This window comes from Sardina pilchardus, chromosome 10 (genome assembly GCF_963854185.1).
Source record: "Sardina pilchardus chromosome 10, fSarPil1.1, whole genome shotgun sequence".
Taxonomy (NCBI): domain Eukaryota; kingdom Metazoa; phylum Chordata; class Actinopteri; order Clupeiformes; family Clupeidae; genus Sardina; species Sardina pilchardus.
Genome location: NC_085003.1, coordinates 9,581,777 through 9,592,176, shown reverse-complemented (window position 1 = coordinate 9,592,176; position 10,400 = coordinate 9,581,777). Strand labels below are relative to the sequence as shown.

The 10,400-nt window shown below is 39.4% G+C and overlaps 2 protein-coding genes across 3 annotated transcripts; both read right to left on the bottom strand.

Annotated features, from left to right (window-relative positions):
- Nucleotides 1–215: 215 nt before the first annotated feature.
- LOC134093979 (troponin I, fast skeletal muscle-like) lies at nt 216–4,479 on the bottom strand. The gene is made up of 8 exons (XM_062547321.1): nt 4,163–4,479; nt 2,708–2,740; nt 2,576–2,615; nt 2,345–2,473; nt 1,801–1,890; nt 1,532–1,708; nt 1,332–1,424; nt 216–495 (listed from the first exon to the last, which is right to left on the bottom strand). The coding sequence occupies exons 2-7, from the start codon at nt 2,713–2,715 to the stop codon at nt 1,341–1,343; spliced, it is 528 nt and encodes a 175-aa protein (XP_062403305.1). The 5' UTR covers nt 2,716–2,740; nt 4,163–4,479; the 3' UTR covers nt 216–495; nt 1,332–1,340.
- A 536-nt stretch (nt 4,480–5,015) lies between these two features.
- LOC134093604 (troponin I, fast skeletal muscle-like) lies at nt 5,016–10,400 on the bottom strand. Of its 2 annotated transcripts, none has more exons than XM_062546745.1 (8): nt 10,338–10,400; nt 8,807–8,839; nt 8,680–8,716; nt 8,322–8,450; nt 6,541–6,630; nt 5,924–6,097; nt 5,718–5,807; nt 5,016–5,300 (listed from the first exon to the last, which is right to left on the bottom strand). In XM_062546745.1, exons 2-7 carry the CDS (start codon nt 8,812–8,814, stop codon nt 5,727–5,729), a joined length of 519 nt encoding a protein of 172 aa, XP_062402729.1. In that variant the 5' UTR covers nt 8,815–8,839; nt 10,338–10,400; the 3' UTR covers nt 5,016–5,300; nt 5,718–5,726. The 2 variants fall into 2 exon arrangements, with proteins under 2 accessions (XP_062402729.1, XP_062402730.1); XM_062546746.1 differs by having other exon boundaries at nt 5,016–5,296.

The following is a 10,400-nucleotide window of genomic DNA, read 5'->3' as shown; positions in this document are numbered from 1 at the left end:
AACACACAGACACACACACTCAGACACACACACTCAGACACACAGACACAGACACACACACACACACACACACACACACACACACACACACACACACACACACACACACACACACACACACACACACACCTTGTATAGCTTGTACCATGTGTAAACAATGAGGAATAATAATTGAAGTGAGGAAAACTAATATTTATACCACTTTTTTCATTTATTTGGACAAATGCACTATATTGTACAGCATTAAATCAACAGCTCTGAAAAACTGAATAAAATAGATAACACACTCTGTACATTAATGGGTCGTGTGCTCTATCTAGCCTATGAAACAGAATGGAAAAAGACACGTGGATTGTTGGAAGGTAGATTGGATTACAGTAAAAAATAGCCCTAATAATTAGGAGCATATCAAGGAAGCTCCAAAGTTAAATTCCTTTAAACATCATCCTTCTTCTGTCAATGCCATGTCATCAGTGCTCTTGAAGAGACCAAAATCTGAATTCAGAGGAAGACAACAAAATGGAAAATTAAAATTAAAATTATTATTTCTTTTTTCAGGCTAAATTTTCCACAGCGATCGAGTATCATCAGTTATTAATCAATGCTATACTGCTACACTGGCTACAGCACCAGATAGGGGGAATGTTGTGCTATTTTTTATATCAGACATTTGTTATTATTTGATCAAATTGTTGGGATGATCTAATTTATGATTGTGGAATAAAAACATACTTTTCCAACTTTATCTACACTCATTTATTTGGAGGATACTTTTATGCAAGGACATTTACAAATGTGTTAAAAAATAAAAACAATCCTACACCTCACTCGGATGAGCGGTGATCTTTTACTTTTTTGTTTAAAAATATTAGTCAAACTGCTGTCCTATTATAAAGTGTCGGTGTTTATGTCTGGGAAGGAAGTTTGGTTCTGACTGACCATCAAGGTAAGTCAGGCATCCCTCTAAGGTCAGCCATGGCGACTGGAAGTGACCATTAAATCAGCCATTGATTTTTAAGTGTTTACCTACAATTGGCATGCACCAGTGAATGGACTATTGATGCATGTAGAAACAGAAAAGTCCCAAAGAGTATCCGTTGGATATGTTTGCTATCCGTGCTTGATTGATGAACTGAGTGTTGATTGTTGATTTTGTGTGTGATTTTGTGTTGATTTTTGAGTGTTAAGAAAGGCACCCATAAAAAAAGTATTATTATTATTATTATTTAATATTATCAGAGACATAATTAGTCATACTAACAACATACTGTTGACTGTAGCCCTTCTATTTACTTTTCGCAGCTAATCTGAATGTTCAAGTAAAAACTCACCTCTCAAATTTATGCCTCAGCGCCCTCAAACATCTTCTTCCTGTCCTTCTTGTCCTCAATGTTCTTACGCCAGTCACCCACACCATCTCCAGACTAGAGGATTTCACATAAAGCAGAATTTGGTTTTTCTCCCTCATTTCCCCCCTTCTTTTTCAGTACCAATAGTTGTACAGTTTGAGGCAAGTGGTAGGTTTATTTACCTCATCTTTGACCTCTTTTTTGACTTGCTTCAGGTTGGCTCTCAGGTCCATGTTAACCTTGTGCTTGGAGCCCAGCAGAGCCTGAAGCATCTGATCGGCAGACATACGTACTTTCTTCAGAGCTGGCTTCTTGAACTTGCCCTTCAGGTCAATCACTTTAAGCTTCAGCTCATCAATCTGTGTCATGATGAGACAATATGTGTCAATCAACCAGCATTACCTCTGGTGAGATTTTAAATAATGGTGATGGGTAAATCCAGCCATTTTACCTCCTTGTCGGTCTTGGTAACCTTGGCCTCTGTGTCATACCTCTCCTCATCAATCTTCTCAATGGTCTGGTGCATCTTTTTGACCAGCAGCTGCCAAAAGTAACACCAGGCTTCAGTTTAGTCAACGAAAAAGCCATAGAGGTCTAATGGGGCTTTTCCAATGCATGGCTCAACTCGACACTACTCGCTTTTTTTGGTTTTCCATTAGCAAAAACTGATAGCTGGTACTATTTTCGGTATCACCTCTGCTGAGGTTCCAAGCGAGCTGAGCCGGTACCAAAACGTGACTTTAACAACATTACAGCTGTTTTCTTCAGCGTTGCTATGGCAATCGGCTAGCTTATGGGGGTACTTTGTTGCAGTGCAAAACGAGCACCCGGTAGGCCTACCAAAATCGAGTAGAGCAGAGTAGAGTACAGTAGAGTAGAGTAGAGTAGAATAGAGTATATTATATTATAGTATAGTATAGTATAGTATAGTATAGATACCATGTAGTGGAAAAGCCCCATAAATGGACTGAAACACGTTATATAGGGCAACGTACCTGGAGCTCCTCCATGGATCCTGGCAGACTCAGGGAAGGGCAGTTTTGGGCCATGTATTCCTCCTTTGCCTCAACCAACTGCTGGCTCTCTGCCTCCAGTAGGCCTTGAGCAATCTGGAGCAGCAGGCTCTTTAAGGAAAAGGGAGAGGAGGAATTATGGTCACAGACTTGGATAAATGGCAAGAGAGATTCTCAAAGAAGTTCAGAGGTTAATGCATTGCTCTGGCCTACCTTCAGATGATGCCTGCGGGTTGAGGTCATCTTTTTGCAACTGAGGTAAACAAAAACAGCACAGTAGAGAATAAAGATTAAATTGTCTCAAAATCAATCAAGTCAATAAATTCTTATTCACTTCATACTTACTCAGACATCTTGGCTGATTTTGGTTGTCACAGCCTGTGTAACGAAAGGGGGAAAAAAGCATGTGTAAAAAATCTTACACAAAGTAAGTTGCTTATATTAACTCTATTTAATGTTTAAGTAGCTATTCCCTTTAGTCAACACTATATTCTGATCAACTGCTAAATTCAATTATGTTGTTCTTTTATTTGTATGTCGCTTTGGACAAAAGCGTCTGCTAAGCACCATAACTGTAACTGTCACTGTAACTGTAACTGTAAGAAAGTGTGATTTGAAACTTAATTTTAACCTAATCTACTGCTTTTTTGCAGACTTGCTTTTAGACACCTGTCTCACAGCATCAGTCCACTGAGGGGAAACCCTATCCATTTACTGTGGGTGTCCTCGCTGGGGAGAGGCGCACGCTCGGCACCCTGCGCCTAAATTTGGACGAGTTGGGTCAGGTGTCAGGCCTTCCATCTACTAATTTACGACGCATTCCGTTTTAGAATGTCATTAACACCTGAAACCCTAGGCCAGGCATGCATCTCTGGCTGGGTTGAGAAGAGACCTTTTGGAATGCCCACTAAAAAAAGGAAGTATCATTTAATCAGTGGAGGACAAATCATTTTACTGACTGCAATTATTTTTGGCCGAAACAGGGCTATATAACCAAAAACACATACAAATGTGTTGAGCATATCGTTTAGATCGATCGATCAGATCAGCAGATCGATCAGATCGATCGATCAGTCTGATCGATAAATTGATCAATCAATCAATTTATCAATTGATCGAATGATCAATTTATCAATTGATCGAATGATCAATCGATCAATCAATTAATCAATCAATCAGTCAATCATAATCATATTTGTCAATTGTTTCAATGACAAATATATATGAACACATGATCGAAGTACCATCAACACAGATGCCTGAAATGCTTTAGAAATGTTTGAAGGACTATAAATGTGAAAGCCAAAGTGAGCAAAGAGCAAGAACATCCATGCCAGGGAAAAGTGTCAAGTCATGTTTCCAACTGCACATCAGAAAAACAGTGGTGTCTGCTTGAATTACATACAAATACTCAGAACTGGACTTGATATAATAGAGTACTATCTATGCCCCAACGCAGGGCCTACCCATGAGAAAATAACAAACATGAATCATATTCTTTGCCATACAGTGTCAGAATGCTACTGCTCTACACACACATCCCCAAACGTGCTACTTTTGTATGGCTGTTTTGGAGTGTGAGACCACCATTGTATGATGGGCTCTACTGTCTGACACACACCAGGTTCCAGTTTTTTTACAATTTGTTTACATGTTCATGTCTGTGATTTCCTTCAGTATCTCTTTTATGAGATACTTTACAGAGGTTAGTTAAGACTACAACCATTTTGCAATACAATAGCTCCTGATTATGTTACAGAACAGTTAGAAAGGCTTAAAACAGAGAGTGGAGGATCTCACCTATGAGATGAAGTGCAGGGCTGGAAACACTCGGATGAAGGGTTGGCAAAAGACTGGCCGGCCACACAAAAGGACAAATCAATGGGATTTTATAGCAGGGCCTTTGACAGCTCAGCATAAAGTCAGGGACCTCTTTATAGAAGCAGGGACTCCTTCAGACCAATGGGACGGTGAGGTCCTTAAATACTTCCAGCCCTTCTTCCTCAGACTCGTAAATTTCCCATTCTTTGGCATCCCCCAAACATAGGTTCTAGGGTCAAAGGGCACTGCTAACAAAGGAGACCAATGTTTAGTACAGCATCCTTGACTCAAACAACATGCATTTAAAGTCAGTAGGCTATCATAAAGGAGGTAGAATTTCATGGACACTTTACATGGCTGGCTTGACTCATTACATTTACAATGACTATTGATACATCCAAGAATAATTTGAAATCTTACACTGAACTTTAACATTTAGGGGAAAAAAATGAGTCACACTTACCATTCAGCAGCAGTTGGAGTGGCCGTGAAACTCCTGCCATCTCATAAGTGTGTTCTCTCATTTTTCAATTTATCTAATTACAATAACGCATAAGCCTGTCTGTCAGTAGGGTGAAAAGGAAGTGACATGTAACACAAGTGATATGTTGAAGGGGGCAAGAGAGTCTAGTGACCTCCTGTGGTCGCTTTTTAATAGATGTGACCCTAATCCGAGGACAATAAACTCTCTGATGACTCATTACTACCACAGATGACCTCCATTCATGAATGAACTTCATGTTGAACGAGTGAATGAATGGATGGATGGATGAATGAGGGTGTGAGAGTGAGTTCGGAAAAAAAAAACATAAAAACAATATTACAGAGATAACTTAATTCACTTTTTATTATAAGAACATGATCAGCTATGAATGTGTTATGGTCATTAATGCAGTGAGGACAATGAAAGTTGAGTCAGTTCATATAACCTTCAACTGTTCGTGATGAGACAAGCTCAGACGACTAAGACTGTGTGTACAATACATGTTCTTTCAAGACACCTCAGGGGAAAAAAAGTCCAGGAAATGTATGCCTCAGCGCCCTCAAACATCTTCTTCCTGCCACCCATGCCAGCCTTGTCTTCAACATTCTTACGCCAGTCACCAACATCTGCTGTCTGGGAAGATATGAGAGCCAGAACACCAGAGATATGAGTACCATCAGTACAAAGTACAAAGTACAAAGGTTTTAAAGGTCTTTAAACTCCTCTCCTGGTTCAGTTTCGATATTGCATACTCACCTCTTCCTTTAGATTTGAAATCACATATCAGGGCTATCATCTACCCTCAAGTAGCTAGAGTTTTCCAAATATATTTAATTTCCAATCAATTATGCCAAATAGACTTCAATGCAGGAAATAGTGGTGGCTGCACTTCACCATGAAACTGCTTACAGTAGATGTACTTTTCACTGCTGAATGTTCTGCTTTTTTTCAAATAGAAACTCACCTCTCAAATGTATCATTCAATAACAGATTATAGACATGGACACTTTTAACTGTAACATTAATGTCGAGGAGTTCATAAAAACTCACCTCTCAAATTTATGCCTCAGCGCCCTCAAACATCTTCTTCCTGTCCTTCTTGTCCTCAATGTTCTGACGCCAGTCACCAACATCTGCAGACTATATATTTCACATAATATTAACTTGTGTGTGTGTGAGTGATAGTATGTGTGTGTGTGTGTATGTGTGTGTGTGTGTGTGTGTGTGTGTGTGCTGTATGAACCCAGAACACTCACCTCCTGCTTGACCTCCTTCTTCACCTGCTTCAGGTTGGCTCTGAGGTCCAAGTTCACCTTGTGCTTGGAGCCCAACAAAGCCTGCAGCATCTGATCAGCGGACATGCGTACCTTCTTCAAAGCTGGTTTCTTCATACCTTTCAATTCTATTACCTTGATCCTCAGGTCTTCAACCTGTTGACAACAGCAGTATTGATCCCATGAATTTGGTCATCGGCAAACGTATTAAATTAGCCTGGGTGCCAGACGAATTAGCCCCGCCTACAACATTTGAGGTTGTGAAGTTTGATCTGGCATTGCTCCATTGTGGCTTAACTATGCTCGAACCTGAGCTGTTTGGACCAATCAAATTGTCAGGGCGGGCTTTATACGATGATGGACAGATGATCAACAGTAATATAATCTACCACGTCACCAAAGAGTGCCTTGGTTGAATTTGTTTACAACAAAGATGCTACTCTGATTGGTTGTCGGTCTATCCAATTAAGTGAAGAGACCTTTCAGTTGAAACAGGCCTCATAATCACAGCCCAATGGAGCAGCATCTGACTAGAATTTTGAGTATGACAACATCAGGTTAGCATTGAATGATTATTGATTATGAATGGAATAAAATACCTCTGTGGTTCCCTTGGTCAACTTAGATTGCAGGTCGTATCTCTCCTCATCAATCTTGTCAATGGTCTGATGAAGCTTCTTGCATAAATCCTATGGCAGTGAAATATGAAACAATTTGTTTAGCTGGGATATGTTATGTTTATGGAAGTAGTCTGTAGGATTACACTGAACAGGAACATTATATAACTAAACTATATTGCTTGTTATCACAAGTCTGCTGCCAATCATTCAAAAACCTCACAACATATCAGAGGTGACATTGGCTGTAACCTAATAGAGATCGCTAAGACATGTGACCAAAGTCATCAAAACACAAAGAATTATGGGTAGGTTTGGCTCGCCTGATGCCAGCCCATGTAAACTAGTGGGTTTGGGTCTATGATCTGGCATGATAATAATGAAAACTAAGCGTGAAATAATTGTGTGAAAAACAGTTATAATCTCGCGCTTCCTTAGTGCTGCTATCCAAGCCATTCCTCGCCTTTTTGTCACCTCTGAAACATGACGTATACTATTATTTTTCCACGCTGGAAAACTATAAAAGGTAAGCTTCATGTTACTCTATTGAATTTTATAACACAGCAGGTAAACGGCATTTCGACAACTGCACTTCGTTGTTCCCGCACGTCAGTAAAACAACTTAATTTTGGGCCACCTATTCCCAAAATGCGTTGCGTTTTACGTCACGTTCTCAATCTCTATACAAGTGCATGACTCATGACAGCAATGAATGATGCCTGTCAACAGATGTCTGGACATAAACACAAGAATACGATTGTTATAAAAGGGAGACTATTAGCCTCACCAATATCAGCATTTTCCCCATTGAACTCTACTATGATACCTTTAAGTTATATGTACAGTAGCACATATGGCCACCACACCTGAGGAAACTCAGCAGTCTGTATTTGCACAGCGGCTAACTGATTTAATAGTGGAAACATCCTTAACAGAGTGCTGTCTGGATTTTTTTCTCCTTGGAATGTCCACACTTGTGTGGGTTTTCCAACAGGTGTTTAACATTGACCATAGTTAAAGGATGGAGAGACTATTATTTTGAACACTGTCTTAAGATTGTTGAGGATTGATTTCATACAACTGAATTCGATGACATACTGAATGTTACATCAGCTTTTGAAAAGTCTATATCATCATATTGGGCTACATTTTTGCCGATCAGAAATGGTGCAAAATGGTGCAAAGCGCGACGCAAAGCTTATTCTTATCCTACACCCAATGGCACATTTTGCGCCGTGCACTCCGCTTTTATTAATCCTTGCAACCAGGGGTGTGGCAGAAGGTGTGGTCTGGTGCACGATCAAATTATCTCACACACTCTAAAAATCATTATGCCACTGACCAAGAAAAACCTGGTCAGCTGAAGATACACTGTCATGAGATGTAAACAAGGCAGCCCTTAGCAAAAAGTTCTAAACAACTTCTCTGCAGGATAGATATCCTTAGGATTTAAAGACAGTTATTCGAACATTATTGGGGTAAGGGTTGCTTTTTTCAGGCTATTGTCAATTGTAACCCCATGCCAAGTGAAATGAATAACTGTGCAGAACTGTTTTTTCTATATGAGATCAAGGTGATGATAGTCTGGACACACCCCTAAATGTATTTAAGTTTTTCCCCACTGACCATGCGTTTCTGATCGCCAAGATAGAGCCCTATATTTCACGTTTTGGTATGGGAAAAAATAAAGTTGATAGCCTTCTTTCAATATGTAATTAATAAAACAATTAGAAGGTGAGGTCATCTCTCCACCCTAATTGTACCTGGAGTTCCTGCACACCATATGGCAAGCTGAGAGATGGGCAATGCTCATCCATGTAACTATCCCTCTCAGTCACAAGGTCCAGTTTCTCCTGCTTGAGCCTGTCCTGGGCAATCTGGAGCATCAAACTCTGTAAGAGAATCAATGGCAAATAGAGATGAGAGAGAGCGAGAGAGAGAGAGAGAGAGAGAGAGAGAGAAAGAGAGAAAGAGAGAGAATGACAGAAATAGACTACTTAGAGAACTAAATAATAATATTATAAGACGATGAAGATATTGATTTAATGAAAAAAAGGATAAACACTGTCTTAAAAAGTAGCTTGAGCCCATTTGCAGTTGTTAGCTCTGGGATCATATTACCTTCAGATGATATCTGCGACTCGAGGACATCTTTTTGCTGGGGATTAAGAAACAGATGTCTTACTGCCAAAGCAAACAGGGAGAGGCATTCTATCTTAAGGGACTATGTGCAATGGGCAATACTTACTCAGCCATTTTGGCAGTTCTGTCTTGTCACCGTCTATGAAGCATATAAAGAATCAAAGTAAAGGTTTCATCAATCGTGCATTTCCAGGTAGGGGGCAGTCAGATCCCTAGACCAGCAGTTTAAGCCTCCAATTTGCTTACTCATGGTTGTAAAACTTTTTTTAATGGATGTTGGCTTTGCACAGGAACAGATAATCTCTAGTTAGGTGCTAACACATGTTACTGGCGCTCATGTTTTAAGCTTGTGCTTGAGACTGCATTTAACTGTGGCGATCCAGTTTAAGTCTGTGTGAGGGAGTTTGGAATGGAATCACTTGACCAGCGGCGAGTATCATCTGTACAAAGTGATGAAGGGGACACATGATCCAGTTCCTGACTGCTAGACCATTCTTTGGATGGACGAGACACTGGGTAAGGAGGAAGCTAGTGGACTGGCTCAAATATCAAAATTAAATAAGGGACACTGGGGGGGCTGTGGAAAGTGGGGGAAGAGTAAAAAAAAGAAAGTAGAAGAGTAACAGTGAAGACAGCTGATCCTTTTTCAGGAGCATTTTAACACCTTTAACAGTTTGGGCTTCACTTCAGCTCAATTCAGTAGGTACTATGTATGCAATATTTCATTAATGAACTCATACAATTTACATTTGCTATAGACTCAGTGTTTTCCAATACATAGCTAGGCTTAGGGTTAAGGAGAATTTCTTCTCTTTTTACTGCACTTTCCAACAAATCCGTTCATCAAAAGGTTTTCCACATTAAGATGAGTGATTTAGTGAGTATGATGAATTACATACATCATAAAAAAGGCAATTACATGAGATATTCATTGTAAAAAATCCTGAGATACTGAATTGCTTAAATAGGAACTATTTTTCACTAGCATCACATCACAAGCTTGCATCACAAGAAATATTCGGCAATGGTCAATTATTGTTAAACCAGACCAATATGTTCCTCTCAAGTTATTCAAAACAATGATTTTGAATTGTTGTAGTCCAAATGCAATTTCCAGGAAATTAATATTCATCAAGTCTGAAGCCATCCACCTATGGTTGATGAATTACAGTTTCCAGTGAATATTTTGTTTATCTCTTGGAAATGCATACAAACAAATGCTCATATATGATATTTTGAAATATATTTCTATTTCTTTTTAACCTGAGGGTATCCTTATCCCATCCTGAGTTACTTCATTTACAACCATCTAGGAAAAGTAACCACAATAATACTACAGGGAACAAATGAATGGGTGCAAGATAAATTACAATGTTATAAATGGTATACAGTTGAAATATCATGCATGTTAGGGGAAAAAAATCATGCCAGAGTCCCCTTTTGTTACCTTAACAAATAATATAACGTATATTTGCTCCTGTATATCTCCTGTTCTCAACAATCAAAACATTCAATTAGCTAAAACAACCAACCTGGAACATAAGCCTCTATCCATCTTCAGGAAGAGACAAGCAAGACAAACAAGCAATAAATATATCAAAGAGTCGTAACACCTAATACAGGATCAGACATCTCACCTCAGAAGAAGAAGCTATAACTCCTGGGTTACACTTGACAGGATGAGGGCAGATGGCTGCTAC

Coding starts and splice junctions, on each gene's coding strand:
- LOC134093979 (XM_062547321.1), bottom strand. Junction 1,709..1,800: donor TTACCAAGACCGACAAGGAG/GTAAAATGGCTG, acceptor ATCATGACACAG/ATTGATGAGCTGAAGCTTAA. Junction 1,425..1,531: donor AAAAAGAGGTCAAAGATGAG/GTAAATAAACCT, acceptor GAAATCCTCTAG/TCTGGAGATGGTGTGGGTGA.
- LOC134093604 (XM_062546745.1), bottom strand. Junction 6,631..8,321: donor ATGGTGTGCAGGAACTCCAG/GTACAATTAGGG, acceptor TCACTGCCATAG/GATTTATGCAAGAAGCTTCA. Junction 5,808..5,923: donor AGAAGGAGGTCAAGCAGGAG/GTGAGTGTTCTG, acceptor TGAAATATATAG/TCTGCAGATGTTGGTGACTG.